Source organism: Neomonachus schauinslandi, chromosome 7 (assembly GCF_002201575.2).
Source record: "Neomonachus schauinslandi chromosome 7, ASM220157v2, whole genome shotgun sequence".
NCBI classification, from domain to species: Eukaryota; Metazoa; Chordata; class Mammalia; order Carnivora; family Phocidae; genus Neomonachus; species Neomonachus schauinslandi.
In genome coordinates, this window is record NC_058409.1 from 41,607,859 (window position 1) to 41,633,469 (window position 25,611).

Genomic DNA, 25,611 nt, shown 5'->3' on the forward strand with positions numbered 1-25,611 from the left:
CAGAAACAGAGAGAAAAAGAGCAAAGCCAGGAGGGAACACAGAAATGAGGTTCTCCACATGGACAATTCAGTGTGCAGTATGCAAATATCGGAAACATAGCAGAAAGAAGATACACAGCAAAAGCACTCATTTGTGTTACCAGGCATGTAAAATACAGTGAACTAGAAGTACTTCCAGAGTGCCCACATGCCGGGAGAGAAACACAAAAAAAGAGAGAGGGTAACACACTAAGAACACTGGATATTTAAACATCAGAAATATCTAGAGGAAGTCTGGGGGGGGCGGATAGAGAGCCAAGGAATTTCATGGCTAGAAATAGAACCCAAGAAAATGACAATGGATATGAAGAGCCTATGGCGAATCTACAACAAAAAGATGATGAATCTCATCACTCCATAGAAACTGCTATTTCAGGGGTTAATAGTGAGTGGTCCTAGAAGCAAGGGGAGTGTTGAGTCTCAAGCACTGCCTTGCCCCCAACCTTTTAAAAAATTTTTTAAGATTTATTTAATCTTCAGAGGGAGGAGTCAGGAAGAGGACCCTGGGAATTAAAGAATGCTCAAGGAATTCTGTATCCCAGGCAGGAATCCTTTTCTTAGCTTACATAACTGAGTTCTTAGGATTTCCCAAAGGTTTCTCTGTATCCATAGACCTTAGCCATCCTCTTGTCCTACTCTCCATTCATAGCCATTCAGGAAAAGGACCATATAAACTCATTTTCTGCTCTCCTTTAAAAAATAGAAAAGAAGAACAGGAAAAGAAATTCCTGGGGAAGAACTCTCCAAGGCGAGAGGCAGATGACAATAGATGGTGTGTTTTTGTGTGCACATGTCAATAAATCTTAGAGATTTATTATTATTTAAGAGAAACCTTAAAGATATGCCTTTGAGTCAGCTGTAACCTATACTTTGTCATTTGCAGCTGTATATCGGATTCTCATAGACTTAAAGGAGATTATGCATGTAGAGTCTTTAGTACATACTAAATGTCAGAAAATGTTACCTTTTATTAATATTAGTAGTCATGACACACCCAATGGATTTTTAAAAACCATTTTCTCAGATGGTGGAAGAAGGCTGCTAGAAGTGAACTCCCCATTGATTCATGGAGTCAAACAATTCAGTGTTTAACCAGTAAAATTTGGGAAATTAGACCCAAAGGAATTTTTACTACTTTGCCCCACCACAGTAATGTGTTTCTGAGTAGGCCTAGAATATTCTCTAAGGCATACATGGGTGGGAAGCACTTTGTGGGTAGAGGGAGCGACTTAAAAATGCAGCTTTTGTTCTTTCTTTTTTTTTTAAAGGAAACTTGGTACTGTGTCTAAGAAGACAAAAAGGATACAGTTACTAAACATAACATTTCCCAAGCCCGCTCCCACCCCCGCAACACAAACATGGACATGATCCTTCATTTTCTGCTAGGAGAAGAGCAAGCTGCGCTAATTAAAATCTTGTATACATTTTGAGAGATAACAGTGATGACAGCCCGGTGATGACGACTATGATGACGTGGTTTGTGCTGATAATGATATCACCTTGTCTTGCCTTCCTCATCACCCAGCACTTCACACATAGTATCTTGTTTACGCTAGACTGCATTGTTTGTTACATTAGTGGGTGTCACTAATACACTTTCCAGAAAGACAGTGATTTTCCAGCAAGTTAGGAGCAACCCGTGTCAACGCTGTACTCTGCCCTCTCACCCACAGCATTCAGGATTCCATTATTCCCCCAAATTCGGCTGGCCAAATGGTTCACCTGGGAGCACTCGTTAATAACATAAAGACGGTGGGCCTTCTCTCAAAGATTCTGTTCTGGACTGTCTGGGAATCCGTTTGTTTTCCACCATCCCCTGGTGATCTCTTTGGTCCGGGGGTTTGGGAAATACTGTCCTTTCCAAACTTGGGGCAGTGAGGAAGGGATACTGGCCGCAGGGGACTTGGGTGACATTCAGATCCGCTCTTTGGTGGTAGCTTTGCTGATCCCTGGGAAGATCATGGAACAGTCCTGCCATAGGTGTCTCAGGCTCAGTACCAACAGACACGGTACGGTCCTATTCAAGGGATATTCTTTGAAAATACAGTTAATTCTTCACTGTGGCTCCCTAATACTGAAATATCATTAGGCAGCATCTCATTAGTACCTTTTCCAGGTGGGGAGAGGCAAACAGACGACTGAGACCTGAGAAATACTTACATGTTTGTCACTAGATTCTATGTAAAATAGTAAAGCCATCTGCCTTTGCTACTTACTAGTCAACAGCTAAGAAATGTCTTAAATTAAATCCATTACACTTAGCACTTTATCAAGTATTCTTTAAAATAGAAGCATTTTTACATGACTAAAATTTTCTCATACATCATTTAAAAACCTTTTTATTATAGAATTTTTTATACCTAAATAGAATTCATATATTATTTAGCATTTGGGGTTGTTTTCAATCTTTGATGCATATATATATATGCTGTGATGAACATCTGTGTATATGACTAAAGCTTTCACGTCTTTTCTCATCACTCCTCAAGCTAATCAACTGCCAAGTCTTCTCAACTTGGTCTCTGGAAAGAGCTCTGAATCCATGCCCTCATCCTCGCTGGCCACACCACCACCCTAGTTCAGAGCTGCATTATCTTTAGCGTGTACTTGATAGATAACAGCCTCCTAAGGAGTATGGGGCTGCCTCTGCTCTCTGTTTTTTGGTCTGTTTCCATTTCATTTCTTTTATTTTTCTTTCTTTTGGGTGGGGGGAAGGGCAGAGGGAGAGAAGGAAAATTTTAAGCAGGCTCTATGCTCGGCATGGAGCAGACACAGGGCTTGATCTCACAACCCTGAGATCAACATCTGCGCCAAAATCAAAAGTCAGATGCTTAACCGACCGGGCCACCCAGGAGCCCATTCCAATGCTGTCATCCTAAAATACATACTTACTTCTCTGCATAGAAATGATTGATGATTTTCCCTTGCCCATAAAATAAAGTCCACCATGATCAACACTGGCTTCCAATACTCTTCACACCACTGCCTTAATCTGCTCCTGCAGCCTCCTGTTTGGTTGGTCCATACACTTTCAACTCTCTTTGTCCTTTACTGTCCCCAGTCCCCTGACCTGAAAGGCATTCTCTGCTTCTACTTCTCACTCTTGCTGATCCCTTGGGGTCAGGTGATCATCCCCTAACTATAGGCAGAACTCTATGTTCTTCAAAGCTCAGCAGGTAGCTTTCCATAGGTGGTACATGTATTTGAAGTTGCTTCAATCATGGCCCTTCACTTGCACATAATTATTCATGATTCCTTCTCCCCTCGACTGTGAATTCCTTAATGCCAGTAGCCACTTACTCATCTCTTGACGTCCAACACCTACCTTATTGCAGGCCATATAGAAGGTGCACAGAAAATATTTATTTACCAAATGGATGATAATAATAATAAAATTATAGCATTTACCCTACCTACCACTTGTTGAATACATTCGGGTACCAATCACTGACTTAGGATTTACTGATGAGAAAATAAATGCTTAGAGAATTTAAGTAAATTGACCACAATTACACAGCTAATAAAAGTAAAGCTACGGTTTCAACCTATATGGTTTGACTCATAACGTTTTTACTGTGCTGACTAAATGAATATGTAATCTCATTTAATTATGTCATTTAAAGTTATAACAAAATACCCAGAGCAGATATTCAGGCAATAGAGATTCAATTAATTATTTTTCCCATGATTATGCATTGTTTTCACTGTTTAAAAAACCAAGTATGACGTCAATTAATTCCTGGTTGAAAAGTTACTGTGTCAGACCTGGTTTTTTTACATATTAGTGTGTGTGTGTATATATTATGTATATTTTCTACTGATCTAAATAAGACTAAAGAAAGGCAAAATAGGGGTGCCTGGGTGGCTCAGTCGTTAAGCGTCTGCCTTCAGCTCAGGTCATGATCTCAGGGTCCTGGGATCGAGCCCCACATCGGGCTCCCTGCTCCGCAGGAGGCCTGCTTCTCCCTCTCCCACTCCCCCTGCTTGTGTTCCCTCTCTTGCTGTGTCTCTCTCTGTCAAATAAATAAATAAAATCTTTAAAAAAAAAAAAAAAAAAGAAAGGCAAAATAAGTTAGCTTATAAGAAATAAAACAGACTTTTACACCTCTAATATACAGTCATATAGTTATATTCCATGCATTTAAGCAAATCTTTTAGTTTAACACTTTTTCCAGGAAAGTCTTTTAATTTTTGTAAAAGTAACCTCCTTTGGCTTAAAAAAAATTATTTATTTTTTAAAGACTTTATTTATTTATTTGAGAGAGAGTGCAAACAGGGGGAGCAGCAGAGGGAGAGAGATAAGCAGACTCCGCACTGAGCGCAGAGCCCAATGTGGGGCTCAATCTCACAACCCTGAGATCATGACCTGAGCTGAAATCAAGAGTCAAACGCTTAACTGACTGAGCCAACCAGGCGCCCCTGACTTAAAAACTTTTAAACACTCAGTAGTCATTAGATGTATCAAGTGTAAAAGTAAAATAAGCAAAAAACTTCCCAAAAAGTCAATATATAAACACTCACATACACAATCTTCGTCAATTTTTCATTCAAGCTATTAAACCACATGTATTCAGCATTTTTCAATCACATTCCTAAAAAAGCTAACTGAGCTCTCATTTTCTGCAATTATTAGTCTTGTTACAATCTGCTCTTACTAAAAGAAAGGGGAAAAAAAGGAACTACATGATGAAGCAGTGCCTGCTACTGGCTGATGAGGACTTCTGTGGACCGGCTTAGGCCTCCTCCTCTACGCACATTGTCCTATCACACATTTTACCTCAGTGTCTCCCCCTGCCTCGCTCCCCCTACATCCCTTTTGCCTTCTTTATGCAGATCTTGCTTTCAATTATTATCTGTTATATTACACATATTTTTTTATATTATATACACTACTTGTTTTTATTCTCCCCCCCACACACACGCATACAGACTTAAAAGGACCTAAGTACCTAGTATCATTATTGTTACCATAAAATAGTTTCTTGGTTTCTTTTCTTTAATAAGCTCAAAATGTTAAATGATTAGTCCAGATAATAACATAATAATTGTTCCAGTTAAATATTTTTGTTTCTTTTCCCCCCTTGTTGGATTTTAGGAATGGCTTTGTGCTTTAGAAGAACAATAATCGTACAAGGCCAAGTTTCTTCTCATTGTGTCTTGACTGATTAGTACTATTTGGATAATTTACTTTTTAAGTCCTCTACTTACCAACTGACTAAATTCTATTTAGAACACAGTCATTTTTTAAGGAGTTGTGAATATTCAGGATGAAAAAATATGAAGTGGAGTGGAGACTTACACCAAAATGTTTTTTGGACTAAAACCAATTTTGTTTTATGCTTGTCACTGCATCCCCTGTGTCCCTCTACAGGTAAAGTGTAAGCAGTTAGATTTACTGTATTGCTTGGAGAAAAAAGCTTGTGTTTTCTAAAATCTCAAGTCTTTTGCTTTAGACCACCAAGCTCTACTTATCTGAGGGCCTATAAGTTATATTCAGTGAATATAATCAAAACAGCTCTAAATATAAAGACCTGTCTAGTGATAAGGTGGGACATGATATTTTCTAATTTTGAGGTTTATATACAAGAAATAAAATGCTCTATCTATTGCTCAGAATAATATCATCATATAATATCATCATCACAATAATATCCCTTAATTCTTCTTTTACTTTCCCCAAATATACACTTCTATGGTGGGTCTGAAGGCTACCCTACTAAGATGGATGATTTTACAGGGCATAAGAAGGCCCCTGGACTCAGAGATATTTATTCCTGGATCTATGTCTAAGTAGCATTGGCTCTTACGAGGTTTCAGTTTTCTCAACTCTATTTTAGAGAGAGAGAGAGAGAATGAGCCAGAAGGGCAGAAGGAAAGAGAGAGAGAGAGAACACGAAGCAGACTCCATGCTGAGTGTGGAGCCCAATGCAGGGTTCCATCTCACGACCCTGAGATCATGACCTCAGCCAAAGTCAAGAGTCGGACGTGTAACCGACTGAGCCACCCAGGTGCCCCTCAGTTTTCTCATCTTTACGACAGAGAAGCTTAAATAAAATTTCCCTGAGTTACATTCTTGTGTGAAAATCCTTAATTTGAAAATGATTAAATAAAGCAACTGAAAAAATGGAAATTAGAAACATAGTAAAAAGTGATATTGTGAAGACACGACAAGGTTTTATGAGATGACTTTTCCTGAGTTAACATCGTTTGAAAACGAAATGCTCCAAAGGACTAATTATATCCAAAGAGACATGGCTGTATTCCCAAACCAATACAGAACAGCACGATACCACGATGGCTTGGGCATCCCTGATGCTTTGCTGCCCCCTCATGTTCCAACACACTCTTCCGTTCTATTCTTTATGGCTCCTCAAGGACCTGTGCAGGTGAGTCTTGCTCTAAGTAATACGAAGATTTCCTAAAAATGTCCTGTTGTTACTATTTAAAAACAATCATAAATGAAATGTTCCAGAGAAGCTGACACATGATCACCATCTTCCTCCTCTACTTTCTGAGTTTTCAAATTAGCTTTAAGAACAACAACAAAAATGCCAGGCATGGATTATGGTTGTAGGAAGAAGCACTTGGTGCGTTACTCATAACCTGCTGACTTCTGGTGTTTGTCTAACTTATCTCCCTGAGTTTTTTCCCCAGAACTGAGAGACTGAGAGCTACCTACTCACGTCTCCATTCTTCAAATGACGGAGACAGGCTTTGGACTCCAGCTCCAAATGCCACACACCCTGTTTTTGTTACATCACAGTAAAGAACAAAATAGCTATTTAGTAGTAAGACTTTTATAAATGTACATTTGGAAACTTTTTAAAAAACTGTGAGATCATTTTAGAACTGTGTATTTACCTATTAGGTATGGAAACAAAAACTGCCAAGTGATTTACATGCTTTAACTCTAATGATACAAAATCAAACTCTCCTGGCTTTAAAACATGTCAACCGGAATAACCTCAAAGGGGAAAAGGGGTTTCTAAGTTCTACAGGAGAAAGCTTTAGAAAACATAGCGTGACATATGTAGACTGTTAAAGTTCTTACCTCTTCTTTTTTAAAAAAATCAGTGATTTACGGACAAAGTTATAAAGAGTTCATTATTTTCCTTCAAAGAGCTATGACTCCAATGTAAGTTGTTCGATTTTGAAAATGATTCTGAACCACACTTTACTGCCCATATCACAAAGGCACCAATGTCTGTGGCAGTGAGGAGAGGAAGGGACAGAGCACCGGGAACACTGGAAGGGCCCATTTTTGACGGCACCAAGGAAGTACGTCCATTTTGTGGGGCTCCATATTTCATGCCCCTGCAAGCTGTCTTTCTCTCATTCTTCTTTCATCACTCTGCCCTATTCTTTCCATTACCCCTCGTTCTACATCCGGAGAATAAAAACAAGTGCAAAGCGAAAGAGAAAATGATGCATTGAGTGCCTACTCTGTGAAGCACTGTGCTAAGAGCATCCACACGTGAACTCATTTAATTTGGCAATAACTGTATGACATATGATAACCAATTTATAAATGGGGAAACTGAGGCAGAGAAAGGTATGTGGTCTGCTCAGGGTCACGCAGCTCTCATGGTAGAGCATGCTTTGAATTCTAGATAGGCAGAGCACCCACGCTGCACAATTCCAGGGACTCCTGTCAGTGATGTTCTATGGGGCTGCCCCCCAGGGGCCCTTGGACATGTCACCACAGCACCCATTTGGACCCCTCATGGACTGTGCCATATGCTACACCTTTCCTCTAGATCCTCAACAAAGTATCAAAGAAGGTCAAGTTCATCCTAAAGGATGTCCCACTGACTCTTTCTAACACTCTTCCCTGTCCTTCCCAGGACCACCACAGAGGTGGAGCTGGGTTCCAACAACAGGGGGAGTGAACTTGGAGGTAGAACCTGAACAGTCAGCTGCTGAGGGAGAGAATCCACTTTTCTGTGTGTCTCAACTCTTACACTGTCGAAGCTTATGTTTTTAAGGGCCCGTTTTTCCAGAATGGGCTCAGAGAGCGGAATCTTTCCCTGCTATTGCCTTCATTCCCTTACCCTCCATTCCGCTTTTCCACCTTGGTTTGTTAGGCTGAGGCAAGGAAAAAGACTTTCATTTTCTAGTTAGTTTCCTGGTGTGCTTTGTGATGAACACGGCTGCACTAAGCAGTTAATGACAGTTAATCAGTTTCCCTTCCTAGATAAGATATTTCTGCAGTCCCACTGTCCCTAGGCCCCAGGTCAGAAACTTGTGGGTACAAATGAGGCCATGTTAACCTTAATTCCCAGATTTCAGTTCCCTCTGGCATTGCTCCTGGGTCTCAATACTATGTGAACATTTCTGGGAGCTGCTAAAGGGTCTCTCACATGTGTTTAAGACAAAGTCTGTGCCCTTTGAGTGCAATTACTCTCCCTTTAATCACTTCCAGGCATCTGCCAGGGTGGCTGGACAGCTGCCCGGACCGCTGACCACCCACCACTTCTTGATGGACACAACCATCTCCACTGGGACCCGCAGCTGCTCTCAGGGAGGATGCTCCTGTGGGGCTGGCTCCTATGTGACCTCAAGCTATAAAAGCTTTCAGGAACCAAAATAGCACTGCATTCTGCTCAAACCACAACGTCAGAGTCCTGCCTTTGGCAAAAATAGCAGGGGTGGGGGGATGGCCCCTCCTCATAGGGGTGAAATCTAGGGCCCAGAGCAGGGCTGGGGACAAGGTTCCATGCGGTCTCTCACACTAGAGTCCCCAGCTGCATGCCCACAAAGGATGGCCTGCTTGTCCCTCAACATAAAAGGCAAGTGCACAGAGAAAAAGCCATTCACTTCTACACCCTGATTTCAGTGTAGGCTCATTGACATTGAATTTGGCTATCTGGAAAGAAATTTGTTATTCAAAGAACTTATTTTGATACATAGGAATTTCAGCTATTGTCCACCTCTCGACCAATGACAAAGAAGAAAACTGGTGGACCAGGCATACACTATGAAATGATAGTGGAAAACCGTCACCAATAAGATCTTGAAAGATAAGCATGGGAAAGAGAATCAACAATTTAATATTCATTGAAGTACAAATCCCATTCAAGAGACATTCAGAAAAGAACTACATTACCAACTGTTCCAGAATCAACTCTGAGGTAGTGACCACAAAGGAGACCAGAGGAAAAGTGCTGACCTGAATAGTGAAGTTAACTTTCAAGCAAGGTGTTCTCACTAATAACTTAATAAGGAGCTCTCAGAATATTCAGAGTTGGAGTCCAAGGAAGGCACTTGAATCAAATGAAGTATTGGTCTAATTTGGAGACTATGTTAATTTTCTTCTGGTAATAATTTTAGAAAACATAGGTTTGCTTTTCCAGGCAATTATTTTAATGAATCAATTGGGGTTTCAAGAAATGATTAAATGAGTTCAATTTGGTTTCAGGTTCAGCAAAATGAGATCATTTGTTCTGTTTTTGGTTCAGATGAGGTCAAGTCCCATGTCCAAAATAGACTAATAGGAATTGGGATAATTTTTTTTTTTTTGCCCTTTATGTCCCTCATCCTTCCTTCCCCTTCTCTTCCCCAAACAGCTGTTCTTTTGATCTCACTGAACTTTGCTGTGTTGTATAATTACTTCTCTCCCCTCCCAAAGTAAATTTCTTCTCAATTCTGAGTCCAAATCAGCACACTGGAATGGGTTTCCTTCCTACACACAACTGGGATATCAATTAACCAGGAAGGTCCCTTTTATTTATGCTTTCACTTTCATTAAACCAAACTACCACATATTAATATCATGCTGGTAGCATAAGCCTGGAAACAACACGGTCAACATTTGGAAGGTAACACTATCTCTTTATACAAATGCCCAGAGCAATGTTAAACTTAGCACAAGCACAGATTTAAATGGTTTTTTAAAATGGCACATCAGTAAAGATTTCCCAAGTAACAGCTTAAATGGACAACTTGTGGGCTCAATGAAATAAGTCATAATAGAAAAAGGATCAATTTCTTTAAAATTATAGAATTACAATATAAAATTGGTGCTAGTCTTGTATCAAACCTTGGAAGATAGGGTTTCTTTCTAGACATAAGGAGAGAAGGCTACTAGATCTTCCTTACCTGTTATGGTGGCTTTGTTGATGGATGGTTGGTTGCACATGGGTGATCTTCTGACAAAGAGAAAAAAGTACAAAGTAGTAAATACGTGGTGCATGTTAATTTGAGGACTCTTTGAGTCATTTCAGATATGTCATTTTAATTTAAAGAATTATTTTTAGGCTAGGACATGCAAATGAAGACTTCTTTCAGACTAGCCACTTAAGTTCCCAAGCACCCTTTGCACTATAGTTCAGATCACACAGGTCAAAAAGGAAAATAGTTAAATCTCATAGTGATAGACTTCGAGGCAAATAAAGCTGAAGTAAATGTCATAGGGACATGATAGAGGAGGACGTTCCTATTGATTGACTACATTCCATTAAGCCAGGGCATATAGAGCAAACACAGACTTGGTGAATTTGAAAAGCAGTCAATCTACAAGTCATTTCCCAAATACGGTGGTGAGAAACTTTTGTTTTTGGCACAAATTCTCAGAGATGAATGACTCCTTGTAAAATGTATTACAATTATAGAAGCTATTTAAACCCTTTCATTTCTCCTTCCTCATATTGAGTAACATCTCTGATGCATTTGTTAGAGAGGCATATTAATGCTTTGTCCAAATAGATGCTACAGAGGCTTTAAAAATACTATAAACTAAAGGTACTTGAATTGATTCTATCTGTGTCCTCTAAGTTTTCCAAGTTTCCCAAGTTTCACAAGATGATTATAAACCCCTTGACCTAAAAAACCCTGCTATAAAACTAATTTGTTTTCCCTACAGAGCCCAGAACAATGTATCCAGTATTCAATCAATGCTTAATAAATTATATTGAAAAGAATATCATTTATAAAATACAACTTTAGAAAGTTGTCACTTATAATTGGAAACTTTAAAAATATTGCATAGTGATCTTTAACACTTAACCAACACTTACGAAACACTTATTGTGTGTCAGACACTGTGCTAAATGAGTACTTTAGATGAATAATCTACTTTGATCCTCAAAAGAAACCTTAAAGCAGGTAATCTCACTGTTTCAATTTTACCAGCGAGGAAAACAAAGCTTTGGGAAGTTGAATCACTTGTTCAGAGGAAGAGGGCTGAGATTTGAACTAAAGCAGTGGAATTCTAGGGCGAGCGGTCTGCTAAACTGCCTTACTTTTAGGATGCTTTTGAGGAACCTGGACGAACAGCCACGCATCTGTGCACATGGCAGGCCCTTGCAAAGCTGCGTTCACAACTGCTCTCCTGAGATGACAATTCTCTTAACTGGGGAACGCAATCAAGTGCTTTGTAAATTCTCACTGGCTTGGTTCCAGTCAGTATCTGGCTCTGTCTTATTGCTGTTAAGTTTACTGATGTCAGTATGGGACTGAAGTTTTCGTGTTTGACTGGAAACACATCAAAATCGACTGTGAAATAATTTTAGTTTTTTTTTTTTTTTAAGATTTTATTTATTTATTTGACAGAGAGAGAGATAGCAAGAGCAGGAACACAAGCAGGGGGAGCGGGAGAGGGAGAAGCAGGCTTCCTGCCGAGCAGGGAGCCCGATGTGGGACTCGATCCCAGGACCCTGGGATCATGACCTGAGCTGAAGGCAGACGCTTAACGACTGAGACACCCAGGTACCCGAAATTATTTTAGTTTTTATTAGTAAATGAAATGAGGAAATTTGAAACTTGATTAATGCTTCATAAAACAGAAAGGTTAATGCTCTAAATTGCTACTCTGAAATAGATCTGATCTCTCTATAAACAGTTATCTTGCTGAGAGTTTATTTAAATAATTTATAACTGAATTTAGTTCTTGCTCTGTGAAAATTTAGGAAGCATTTTATCTGAAGACGGTGTAACGTAAATAGTCCTAAACTTTTCTACTGTTTTGGAAAACCAAATTATTGACTTGTTACTCATTATCTTCTCTTAATATCAATCCTACAACTTGGGGACTTGATATTTCAAGTAATGACAAGCAGAAAATATTAATCATTTGATTCATGGTTACAGTGATAAATGATTTAATGAAGAATGAGCCAGAACTCACTCTGGAATTGAAAATCTCAAAACATGCAAGAGCAAGGTGATAGGAACCAACAGTAGGCTAGCAAAGTCAGCAATGCACATTTGAGTACCCACAGGGGCTAGGCTTCACATGTCTTCTTCCTGGACTGACTCCTTTCCTGGAGCAAACAAAAAGGGTGGATTGTGCAAGGTAGCACATGCCTTCCATAAAATCCATGGGTCAGCTTGGAAATGTTTTAGTGGCACTGTAAGTGTCCAGCAGGGAAAATTCTGATTCCCTCATGGTCATCATGTGATGGGCCAGAGTTATAACCATTTCACTGTCACTGAACACAGCAGAGCTTAGCTGTGTGTATACTGAATCCTACTAGTCTGATATTGGAAGATATTGGTTTGATTTGAATCAGAATCAGTAAAGAAGGTACAAAACTGCACTAACCAAAAGAGAGACCACAAAGGCCTTTACTTAGAGTCTATCAGCTAATATTGTTTGGTTAGATGTCACTGGGCTGTTGAGGTTCAGTGTGGTATTTTATGGCCATGGAGCACAGAAGACATGTTTGGTAATGAACAAATACCTCAAGTACACCCTCTGATTCCACATGCTACATTATCAGTTCATTCTTCCAGCCAACAAGCACACGCAGAGTGATTTCTCTGTGCCGGGTATTATGCTAGGCACCCAGGGTACACATATGAGCCAGGTACAACCCCTGCTCACTGCAGACTGACGTTCTTAAGGGGCACTCGGACAAGTAAGTAGGCACATGGAGCACAGAGGGGTCTGTGCTAACAAAGGAGTTAGGTGCAGGATGCTATTGGACAGAGATGGAAGGGCATACCTTCAAGTTTGGGACCTGTGGGCATGTATGTATGTTGGGTGTTAGTCAGGGATGATGGCCCCAAATAAATTATATTTAAGCCGCGACCTAAAGAATGAATTATAGTTAGTCCAACGGATGGGGTTGGGGTGGGGAGGAAGAAGGTGAGAAATGTTCAAACTGAGGATACAGAACTGCAAAAATTCATTACCTGGAAAAAACAAGTGACTGAAGCTTCTGGGTCCCATTCGAATTATTTGCATTGTGGCTTTTATATTGCTTTTTAAAAAACATTTTCTATCACAGGAAATGCATGCACAATGTCCAAAGCTTTTTTTAATCATAGAAATGTGAATTGGGGAGGTCAATTACATTATTATGGGATGGAAAGTTCATATTTTTCATATTCTTTTATACACTTAGGTAAGTTATAATTCCAAATAAATTTCTATTCACTCTCCTCTTACTATGGATTTTTTTTATTACTATGGATTTTTTTTTAAGATTCTATTTACTTTTTATTTATTTGAGAAAGACAGAATGAGAGAGAGAGAGCATGAGAGGGGGGAGGTTCAGAGGGAGAAGCAGACTCCCCACTGAGCAGGAAGCCTGATGTGGGACTCAATCCTGGGACTCCAGGATCATGACCTGAGCCAAAGGCAGTCACTTAACTGACTGAGCCACCCAAGCACCCCCTCTTACTATGGATTTTAAAAATATGGTTTTTTTTCTTTTGGAAAAATCTTTGGAGTTGATATTTTAATAACTTTTTGTTTATTATTAACACTAGATTGTCAAAATAAGGAGTATTTGAATAATTAGTTTTCCACTTAATCATGGAAAATTTTCTTTTTAGATTTTTTGCTTTTATTAGCACTTCCAAATAATAATCAATTCCCATCTCAGCTTTCCTTTTTTCAACTGCTTCCTCTGTTATCACAAAATCACAATTTTAGGGACGCCTGGGTGGCTCAGTCAGTTAAGCGTCTGCCTTCGGCTCAGGTCATGATCCCAGGGTCCTAGGATAGAGCCCTGCATCAGGCTCCCTGCTCCACGGGAAGTCTGCTTCTCCCTCTCCCACTCTCCCTGCTCTCTCTCGCTGTGTCTCTTTCTGTCAAATAAATAAATACAATCTTTAAAAAAAAATCACAACTTTATTAATTGCTCCATGACACTCCTGATCTGAGTTTCAGTAACAGCAAGAGAATCAAAGATCTTTGGTATGATATGATGCTCCTCCAAGTAATTGTTGCTTAGAATTAAGAGGATGACTTTGGATTGACTTTAAAGTCTTGATGAGATTCTTTGTCCGTGGTTAATTTATGAAGTAAGCCGAAAGTATAAAGTTACCCTGAGTGTAAATAACTGGGCAGAGGACTGATTATGCCAGATGATTTCTGACAGACGCAATCACCATATTTATTTCTCATACTACTTCATTTCTGATATTAGAACCATCACTACAAAGTATTTATAGAAAATTAACAGGACATCTTATGACTTAGTGTAAATGGTTAGACAACATGGCAACGACTCAGAGAAATCTAATATATTGCCCTGAGTTCAATCAAACTGAGAAAACACCATCTAAAAGTTCAGCAAGAAGGAGTGGGGAAAGAATAACTTACTTGCTAGGTGCTCGATCTTGCAAATTAGTTAACGCAGCAAAGTTGTTTCGCACAGTTCGCAGGCTGGCCAAGACCTACAACAAAAAGGGATTCTTTAAGCTACTTGGAGTACGGCCATCTTTAGTGCAATTTAAAATGGTTTGGTGATTTAAAAAGTAGTCTGTTAAGTGAAAACCTGATACTGCTCTCAACCTAGTTTCATATACCATTAAAGAATCTTCTAGCCCTTAGTGAAGTTTACATGTATCTATTTGAAATCTAGGGAGGCCAGACTGCAAAGATTTTCCAGACATTTCTCCTCATTGTCTATGAATATGGTGACAGTAACAACAGCTTCCACAATATTCCTGGACTCCTCAGCCAGCAGAACAATATCCCAGGCAATATACATAGAGTGTTGTTACACTTCAGGCAAATCTGAAATAGTATAATATAAAATAATAATAAACTCTCACTTTAAGGGTTAAAATTGTAAATGTATATATCCCCGAATTCTCCTCAAACATTCACCAAGAACGTCAGACTTTCAAAGACAGAAAGCTAGGTGAATTTTAAATTGTTTTTTTCACCTTTGCTACATGGCTATCTATCGAGTAAAGAGAAATTATTTTCTTTGTTAAGGTTATCTGAATCACTAAGGGATGCATTTTCACATAAAACAGGACCACCCTGATGTGCACAGAGGTGGGCCCATAGAAGATACTAAAAAAAAAAAAAAAAAATGTGTTGCATAAATGAATACATAGACACAACACACCCATACACATAAGGCAGGACCAATATGTCCCCCTACCTCTGAAGGTCCTTCTTTTTCTAATTCTAGTGCAACCAGAAGGTGGCAAAAAGAATTGGAAGTAAGCCTAGGAGAGAACATTTACAATGACTTTACCTGCCTCCCTTTCCACTAGTATGGGCAAGTTTCCCCCAGGTGGAGCCCATATTAGGTGAGACTATAATTAATCTGGGTGACAATGAGAATGTTGAAGTTGCACTAAAACACAGATTTCAAGTGTCCTAGTAGGTACTACCTAAGAACCCAGACTGCCTGACTTGGTTATGTATTCACTGTGTGAACTTAGACAAGTTACATAATCTCTGTGTGCCTCAGTTTCCTTTTCTATAACCCAGGATAGTGATAGCTATCTCTGAGGTTGTTGTGAAGATGATAGGAAATGATAGGGTAAGTGCCAAGGACAGTGCCCGGCAAACAGAAAGCACTCAACGAATATAAGCCCATTATGGCAACATGCCAGCTGATTAATGATTTGGCACGTGCATGGGGAGTTTACTTAATGACTATCATTTGGTAAACAAGGCGGGGGTGAAGCATGCAAATTTATAATTGCTCCAAGTGTTCCAGAACTATATCCAGGATGTTTTCATCTGGCACTGACTTAGACTACAGTCTAAATGTTTTTCTAAGACAAAAATGTCTCAGACATTTCTGAAACTGGCATTAATTCTCGTAAGTCACTGGGGTGCTGTTTACACCCTGGGACGGCAACCTACAGCATTATCCCCTGAAGGAGTTAACGGTGCTTCCTGAGGTGCCAACCATGATTAACTCAGTCACTGGAAAACCTGGCTCATTATCACATATAAACAACTCACAGCACTGAAAGGTCACGCTGCCTATGACGGAGTATTCAAATAGCCAACTGTTGACATCAGAGCATGCTGTCTTTCATTAGGCATGAAATCTTGAATGATGCAGAAATAAATCTGATCAATGATCCACTGTCATTAAATCATGCAGGCCTAATTTATGCTTTAAGAATTGAATATCAAATACACTAATAAAACATTTTAAATAAGATTATTGCACTCTCTAAATGCTCCTTTTTCTAGGCAAAATTTAACCTCAGAATTCTGAGAACTTTGTTCTAATAAGTTATAGTAAGCGCACTGCACTTGACACCTACGTAAATAGAAATACTGCTGCAGGTAATTCAAGTTCTATGCTCATTTGAAAGGAAACATTAGTTCATGAAAGATATAGTGTAATTGTTTCTTCACTCTGTTATAATAAAAATATTAAATCAGATGATTTTGTTTCAGTTTTTAATTTAAATTTAATGTATTTCTTTTGTATAATCTGTATCTCCACATGGTACAGAATTTAAACAGAATATAAAGGTAGAATGTAGAATGCATCCCCCTCATTAAAAAAGACAAAAACCAAAATTATTGTTATTTGTGAGAGGAGGCAGGTAGATGAAATCGGGGAAGTATGCTCTGAGGTATTAAAAATACTGGTACTGTTCTAATTCTTTAACTGTTGATTTTAGTGTTCTTTATATTTTAGATAGTCACTAGCTATATTCTCTTACATTTTTGAAGAATTTCCAAATAAAAAGTGAAAAAAGAAGTTGCCTTCCCAGCCCCTCCCCCCAGACATTCTGCCTGTCCCCTCTACCAACGAACTTTTAGGTTGTCTCCTAGAGTTTGCTTTTACAAACACTGCTGCAGTAAATAATTTTGTAAATCCATCATCCCTTATGCGTGCAAGTATTAGACCACTGTTTTTGTGATAGGACAAATAATACTCTGTAAGTTTTATATTAAGGATTATTATATCCTGCCCTATGGCACACATATGATAATGGCAGAAGTGTAAATAAAAGTTCCAGACAGGGGCGCCCGGGTGGCCCAGTCGGTTAAGCAGCTGACTCTTGGTTTTGGCTCAGGTCATGATCTCATGGGTGGAGGGATCCAGCCCCTCGAGGGGCTCCAAGCTCAGCACGGAGCTGGCTTGGGATCCTCGCGCTCTGCCAGCCACCCACCCCATTCGCCTGTGCGCATTCTCTCTCTCTCAAATAAATAAATAAAATCTTTTTTTTTTTTTTAAGTTCCAGACAATTGTTATGGAAAGCATGACCCTAGATTTAGCTGACTGATTCTAGGTGCCTCCATCACCAATGCACTGAGTTAGTCTTTCACGCTCTTATCTTCCAGACTACAGAGTGAGGCGTCTGGTTCTACAGGCTGTGGGGGAGAACCGGAAACAGTTTTACTCAAGCCCTTGAGTCAGGATTCAATTATTCTTCCCTTTTGCTCTAGGGTAGTTCTCACTCCCCTTGAATTCAACCTTTTAAGAACTGTAGTCAGGGCTTTAACGCTCCTATGCTTTTCTCCACGCCTTAATGCTTGCTAACCAAAAAGAACCTTGAGGTTTGCCCTTACACAGCTCAATGGTTAGAAAATTAAGGCCATTTCTTTCTCTTCGGCCAACCCAAGCAAAAGTGTAATCAGTCGAAGTCAAAAATGCATTTGAAATGATGAGAAATATATACATTTTAGGAAAGAAATCATGACGATGCTATGGAAAACTGTGGTAGAGATGGATCATGTACTGGCTCAGGAGAAGGACTAAATGTTATTTATACACACTAATCTCAGATTTTCTTAAATACTTTTAACATTTATTAACCAATAAGATTCACTGAATCTTCACTTTTCATTGAAAAGTTAAACAACTGAACATATAGCCTAAAAGCAAAGTATACTTCTATAGTAATGACTACTTGAAAAGATTTGAAGAGGAGGTTGCTGTAAATAAACAAAAAGATGTGGCAACAACGTTCTCCTTAAAAACCCCTGCTTAAAAAGTGAACAAAGAATTTTGAGGATTGTTTTTCATTACAAATACACTTCATGTCACTAGATGGTGCTAAAACACAGATCAAGAGTAGCCACAGTTGCCACTGGAGTTGGGGGAAAGGAGGAGAAAAAATTCCTTGTCTTGGTTTTACTTCCAGAAAAAACAAAAACAAAAACAAAACAAAACAAGCAAACAACAATAACAAAAAAAAATGGAGTCAAATTATGATTACTTACAAGATAGAAAAGTCATTTTGATAGAAACCTTTCCAAGTTATGTTTTGGTTAAACTGTATGAAATTGCTCTTCTTGTATGTCAACAAAGGTTGAATATTGATGATTTCATATAATTCGATCTAAAAAGTATTTTGATTTATAGAAGATGCTAGCTGAAATGTGATGACTAGCTTCCAGCAGGGGGCGCCTGGTGGCTTCATCAACCTGGGGATTAAGATGAGACCACAAGGTAGCCACAGCCGGGTGAAATGGGGCAGGGACAATCAGGGGCATTAAAAAAAATACTGGCGGGGCGCCTGGGTGGCTCAGTCGTTAAGCGTCTGCCTTCGGCTCAGGTCATGATCCCAGCGTCCTGGGATCCAGCCCCGCATCGGGCTCCCTGCTCTGCGGGAAGCCTGCTTCTCCCTCTCCCACTCCCCCTGCTTGTGTTCTCTCTCTTGCTGTGTCTCTCTCTGTCAAATAAATAAATAAATAAAATCTTTAAAAAAAAAAAAATACTGGCAATGTTCTATTACCAAATGGAATAGTAATGTTCTATAGCGTTAAATACTAGTACATTTTTTACAAAATTATGCCAGATGCTGTATTTTGATTAAAGCTAAAATGACTCAGCTGTTCCTACCCTGTAGATTTAAATCCGGCATATCTCCTTAGTCTGAATAACATGAGGGTTCTCCAGGGATCCAAGAAAATAGTTGGGTATTTTCTGTGTCTTCCTTAATCAAATATTCCACTTCTTTTAACAGTCCATACTTCGAGATGAGAATTCTAATTGACTTGTAGTCCTATCCAATATCTGGGCGGGTGTGGCCCGAGGCAAATAATTACAAAGCAGAGTCTCCTACATTTCCTCGGTGTTGTGACTTGTTGGTATTCCAAATCCCCCTAAGGAGCTCTGGCCAAACTGTTACTATACTTTTGGGAGGAAAAGGCCAATTGTGGAGCAGCATGATGTGGCATGGCACTGAGATTCCTCTCAACACCTCGCCTTTGCGCCTAAGGAAATCCCCACACCAAAAGATTTCAACAAAAACAGAGAATATTTCAAAAGGAACTAAATCACATCTATAAAAATATCATGTTTGTGAGGACCAAAAGGATTCTGAGCCTTTAGGGGAAACATAAGAAATTGGAAGTGGCAAACGGTATAGGGTAAACACCAGAAAGAATTGCTTACCCCGACAGTGTTGGAGACATGGGAACACGACCTGAAGCAGGGTTGTAGGACCCTTTCTGAAGATGACACCTATCCCAGATGGGTTAGGGTTCAGCCCTGTCCATCAAATTGGATGTCTTTCTAAATTCTCTTATAACAAGATGCTGTTCTCTTAGCTTCACAGGAAACCATGACTGGGAAAAAAACCAGGGAGGGATCCTTTCATGTTTTGGGGAGGCACTCAGGCATAAAGAAATGAGCTCTCAAGTGGAGGCGGATGAGGTGGGTTTGGGAGACTTTTGACCACTTTAGACAGTGTGAGGCCAGTTACTAAGACTTATGGGAAGGAAAACACACATAGAAAAATATACCTAGGGGCATATAAAGTAAAATGTCAATACTAGTTTTTAAGGGAGTTGGAATTATGGGAAATTTTCATTTTCTTCCTTTCCTTTATAATTTTTTCTAAACTTTTTTATGGAAAAAAAATCTATTTTGAAAGCAGTGTGTCTTTTTATATTTTATTTATTTATTTATTTTAGAGACAGTGAGGATGGAAGTGGGGGCAGAGGCAGAGGGAGAGAGAATCCTCAAGCAGATTCCCTGCTGAGCACAGAGCCCAACATGGGGCTCATTCTCATGACCCTGAGATCATGACCTGAGCCGAAATCAAGAGTCAGGCGCTTAACCAACTGAGCCACCCAGGAACCCCCAAAAGCAGTATGTCTTTTTAACCAGAATAATTTAGTGTGAGATTCTAAACTCCAAAGCATGCTGGAGGAAGGAGGTAATTCTTTGGCCTATTTGAACATTGCCCTGAGTGACCTGTCTAAAATCAAGTCTCCTGTCCATTTGCAAAAGCAACTATGGTATATTAAGCCAAATAATGTTGCTATCACTTCAGGTGACATAAACATCTCTCATTTTAAACATTATATATAATATTTGGTATTCAGTGGTGAATATGTCCTGTATTAAAAATTTGAGATGTTATTGGTTCGCTGAACAAAATATGCTAGCAGTGTGCAACAGGGCTTAAGAGATGGTCATAGACAAACTGCTGCTACTGGGCCTTACCCGCTTTCCCAAAGATGCCCTATCAGTGGTGAAATTGTTCAGGATTTAACAGGCTTTTTATTTAAAAAATTTTTTAAATTCTAGTATAGATTTCCAGATCATATACCCAAGTAAAAGGCCATTTGTGCAAAATATGAAGCGCTTAAAAAAAAAAAAAATCTGCAACCTCTGGGCCAATGACCATCTTCCATAAGGTGTTACAAATCATTAAGCTAATCATAAGCAAACTTTTCTAAAATTCCAGGATTATTTTTAGGCATCAGATATGCCTACATATTACGCAGAGTTGGTTTATATTCAAAGTCCTAATTTCAAATGTATTAAATATACATATTTATTTTAATAATTTAACATAGACTAAATGTTTTTACATATGTATATATTTCCCAGTGTACTAAAATTGTTAGTTTTTTTGTACTTTATAGGTATACTACAGAATATGTCTAATTATATAAAAGACTAGATTTCCTAGGAATTTAAGACCATTGATGGCAAGGACCAAATCAAATTTATTTATCTATTTATTGGAGAAAAAAATCTTTTTATATCAAATAAAAGTATTTTTATTTGTAAATGTTTTTTTGTACAAATTTTTATTTGTAAAAGTTGTAAATGTTTTTGAACATAGAAATATAGGTACTAGAAAGAATATGATTTCCAGCAAAACCATAAGCAAACAAAACATTAACTTCTAAAAGATATGGTGGTCATATTCTATTTCTAATTGCCTGCATTAATGAAAAAAATCACTATTATATGGTGTATTACTTATGGATTCATTAAATTTTGGTCTGAATTATAGCAATCACAAAATTTCAGGAAATTTGAAAAAAGGGAAGAATTACACATAATCCTATTATCCAAACACCGCCATTATGTATTGAAAAAATAACCTATTACAACATTTTTGAGATGAAAGAGCTCTTACTAATTACAACACTTAAAATTCATCTTGTTTCCTAGAAATTGTGCTTAGCATTTCACAAGCTTGGTGTTATTTTAATATCTTATAAACCTCACGAAATGGATTCTCTTGGAACTTTCATCTAGCAGAGGAGTAAACCAGGCTTGAAAAAGTTCAGTGACTTGCCCAAGGCCATTCACTGAGCAAGAGGAAGAGATGGGGTTTGAACTGAGGTCTACCTTTATCCAGGCAAGTCGTCTAGTTTTACCAGTTGAAAAAAGAAGTCGTAGAGAAGTTAAATGAGTTGCCCAAGGCATCAGAACTAGTTTTGATTATGATTATGATTAGCCCCTATTATCATTTTTATAATCTGTCTGGATCACTTGTATCCTAATATTCAACGTTTCTTTTTAGAGTTAGTGTTGGCTTTAACCCTGTTTTATGCCCCAGTTAAATCAGTATATTCCATCCTGTTCCCAGTCTACCTATACTAGGGACTCTCAACTTTTCCTGGAAAAATACCAGACCTTTAAAAAATACAGGTGCTTGTGGGCGCCTAGGTGGCTCAGATGGTTAAGCGTCTGCCTTCGGCTCAGGTCATGATCCCAGGGTCCTGGGATCGAGTCCCGCATCGGGCTCTCTGCTCCTTGGGAGCCTGTTTCTCCCTCTGCTTCTCTCTCTCTCTGTCTCTCATGAATAAATAAATAAAATCTTTAAAAAAATTTTAAAAATTAAAAAATAAATAAAAAATACAGGTGCTTGTGTACTGCCTGGAGCACTGGGTGTTACACGCAAACAATGAATCATGGAACACTACGTCAAAAACTAATGATGTATGGTGATTAACATAATAAAAAAAAAAAGAAGAAGATGAAGATAATAGGAAGGGATAAATGAAGGGGGGAAATCAGAGGAGGGAGGAACCACGAGAGACTATAGACTCTGAGAAACAAACTGAGGGTTCTAGAGGGGAGGGGGTGGGAGGATGGGTTAGCCTGGTGGTGGGTATTGAGGAGGGCGCGTTCTGCATGGAGCACTGGGTGTTATGCACAAACAATGAATCATGGAACACTACATCAAAAACTAATGATGTAATGTATGATGACTAACGTAACATAATAAAATAAATAAATAAATACATACATACATAAATAAATACAGGTGCTTGGATCCAACCCCCAGATTTTTGGATCCAGTTGATCAGGGATACGGCCTGGGATAACAGCTTTCTAGGTGATTCTAATGGGCAGCAAGGTAGCAAAGCACTGGCCTATATAAAGAACATCTGCCTACCAACCATTTTATATATATTCCAAATGCTTTAGATTCTTTTATCACCTTCTAGCATTTATGTTATATGCTTATTTTCATGATTTGTATGTCTAAAAGGAACAAAGATAAATTTAAATCTGTACAAACGGCACATAAAAAAGGAGTAAACAAAGCAACAGGTTGAACTGAAATATTAAATTTCAAGCACTGATCATGCATCTAGTTACACTAAATGTAATTTAATCCATGATATAGCCCTCTGCTTCTAGTGTTTATGTAAGTTAAGTAACTATGGTCCCATTTAAATATGTCACTTAGGTAATTTGTAATCTGAAGCAAAGACATTCTTTGGGTTTATGGGTTTATAAGGAAACAGTCCAATATGGTTAAGGTCACGTTCTCTAGCACTGCCTTTGAATTACTTAAATGAACCACAGAATTTTTATTGTATTTGCATCTGACTTAAAATGAAATTAAGAACCAGAACTAATCCCCCAAATTAAATTTTCACATCTGTGAGAAACCCGCCCATTCACCAAACTGCGCTTACCTGAGCAAATGGAGTCACAATCAAGTCATCTCCATGTCTGAAAAATAAACCAAATCCCATGTTAGAAATTACGATAACTCTATGACCACTTTGATCAGTATTAAATAGTAAGTTGCACTTTCATAAATTTCCATAGAGAATTACAGTAATTCCATCCTTATTCTTCAGCACGTGTTCTTCCCAGCCAGTGGGTTGAAAAACTGTCTTCTGGGATGTTAACCATTGTCCAGCTGTCTGGGTTAAAAGGGGCTTCTTGAGGGCGCCTGGGTGGCTCAGTTGGTTAAGCGACTGCCTTCGGCTCAGGTCGTGATCCTGGAGTCCCTGGATCGAGTCCCGTATCGGACTCCCTGCTCAGCAGGGAACCTGCTTCTCCCTCTGACCCTCCCCCCTCTCATGTGCTCTCTCTCTCGTTCTCTCTGTCTCAAATAAAAAAAAAAAAAGGGGGGGGCTTCTTGATCATTAAGCAAGGTCACTGTTGCTTTTCACGTGCACGCGATATACAATAGGAGAAAGACCGTTCCGGCCGCAGGGCCTGAGTTTTACTCGTGGCTTCTTACTGCAGAGGCATTAGTAAGGGGTGCTCTGGAAGGAGCTGGCAACTGCAGTGGCCTCAGTGAGCAGCCCCTGGACCATCTAACACTTGAAGGTGATGAGCATCGAGTGTCCCGCATCATGGTGTGTGAGGTTTGGACAGGCTAGCAACTGTAGAAGACACGGGACTGCATCATACACTAATCAAAACCCGGGGAAGCTTTTCAACGGACTCACGTCCCGCTGCTGTAGCTAATGGGGGAATGTTACCCCGTGTGTGCCTTTGCCACAGCAACGTCGGCCACACCGAGCCCGGGATGCAGGAGCAAGGTGTCAGCATGACGTGTCTCGGAGAAACCGGGAAAGGCAAGGAAAGTTTTGCAGCATTCTACTCAGAGGAAAGCAGGGAGCCAGGGCCCAGAGTTCTTTTGTGGTATTTCTTAGCATGGGTGACTTGTGAGAAGGATTTCCAAAATCTCCATGGGGTATTTCGTGATCCAGCTAGCTGAAGCTCTTTCATCAAAAGTGAATGTAATTACTCTACACAGAGAGCTTCCTGGACATGACTTTGACTGAGAACACTGCAACTGAACTGTGCACTCAGTCATGAACAATTCAGAAAAGGACTGAACGACCTCAAACACCACCCATGAAATATGTTTCAGCCCAAGCAGCATATGGGTGACGTCAATACATGGATCGTTACCAATGATTAGACCATTCGTTACGGCCACCATCAAATTACACAGAGATCCTGAAATTCAAAGTGTGGGAAAATAAAAAGCAGGAAAGGTCGGAGCACACTTTAAAGGAAACGTGTTATTTTGCACCCCTTCGCTCCAGGATTACATTTGGGGGGGGGGGGCACTTGTTTTTTCTATAGATTATTCGGATGGTCAAAATTAAAGTAATATGAAATCTAGACGTTTTCCCAAGGGACAGTCTTCTCTCCCATTTCATTCTTTATAATTGCCTGGCTACAAAGTTTATTTTCTAAGAATTAAGTTCTGCTGACAAAGGCACACCACTAATCTGAAATTGATCCCTGGAAATAAGTCTTCTCATTTTTTACGTGAATTACATTGGATGACTCTAAACTAAAAAGGGTGTGAATGTTTATTAAAACATGAATTCTCTCTTTGGTTGTAAGCTCTGTAAAAGATATATTTAGAATATACAATATTTAGGATGATTTACCAGTCTTGCTTCCCTTCCCTGTCAAAGCAGAAAGAAAAGACAGTTATAATTTTAGTGATGGAGATACTTCATTCTTTTGAATTGCTCGGAAATTGTTTTTGCCAAATATCTCAAGATTGTCTCATTTCAGTAACAGTAAAATTATTTCTACTCTTTCAATGGGCACATGTCCTCAATCAAGGGCAGGTTATATCCTATCCTTTTCTTTTCAAAATGATGTAATGCTTATATAATCTCTGAATATATAACAAATATATAACTTTTAAGCCTTTGTCTAAGTCCTCACCTCAATATTGAAATGTCTTATCAGACCTACTATCATAAGTACAATGATGCAGGTAAAATATATGTTATTTTGTGTACGGAAGAAAATAAATATTATGTGAACATATATTTTAAATGTACCCTGTAATGTGCTCATAATAATAAAAGATTATTAAGTTCCAAGGAATTCATTTCGTTGTTATCTATAATTTGGCTTAAAGTATGTGTGAGTT

The 25,611-nt window shown here is 39.0% G+C and overlaps 1 protein-coding gene across 4 annotated transcripts in view; it reads right to left on the reverse strand.

Moving 5' to 3' along the window:
• The window catches only part of PDE4D (phosphodiesterase 4D), an 871,615-nt gene that overhangs the window by 185,480 nt on the left and 660,524 nt on the right, over positions 1 to 25,611 (reverse strand). For all 4 annotated transcript variants that reach the window (XM_021702161.1, XM_021702163.1, XM_021702164.1 and 1 more), the window contains exons 3-5: positions 23,387 to 23,423; positions 14,591 to 14,664; positions 10,138 to 10,187 (exon numbers count right to left, since the gene is read on the reverse strand). In XM_021702161.1, coding sequence (XP_021557836.1) covers positions 10,138 to 10,187; positions 14,591 to 14,664; positions 23,387 to 23,423 — 161 coding nt within the window. The remainder of the gene's footprint in view (positions 1 to 10,137; positions 10,188 to 14,590; positions 14,665 to 23,386; positions 23,424 to 25,611) is intronic.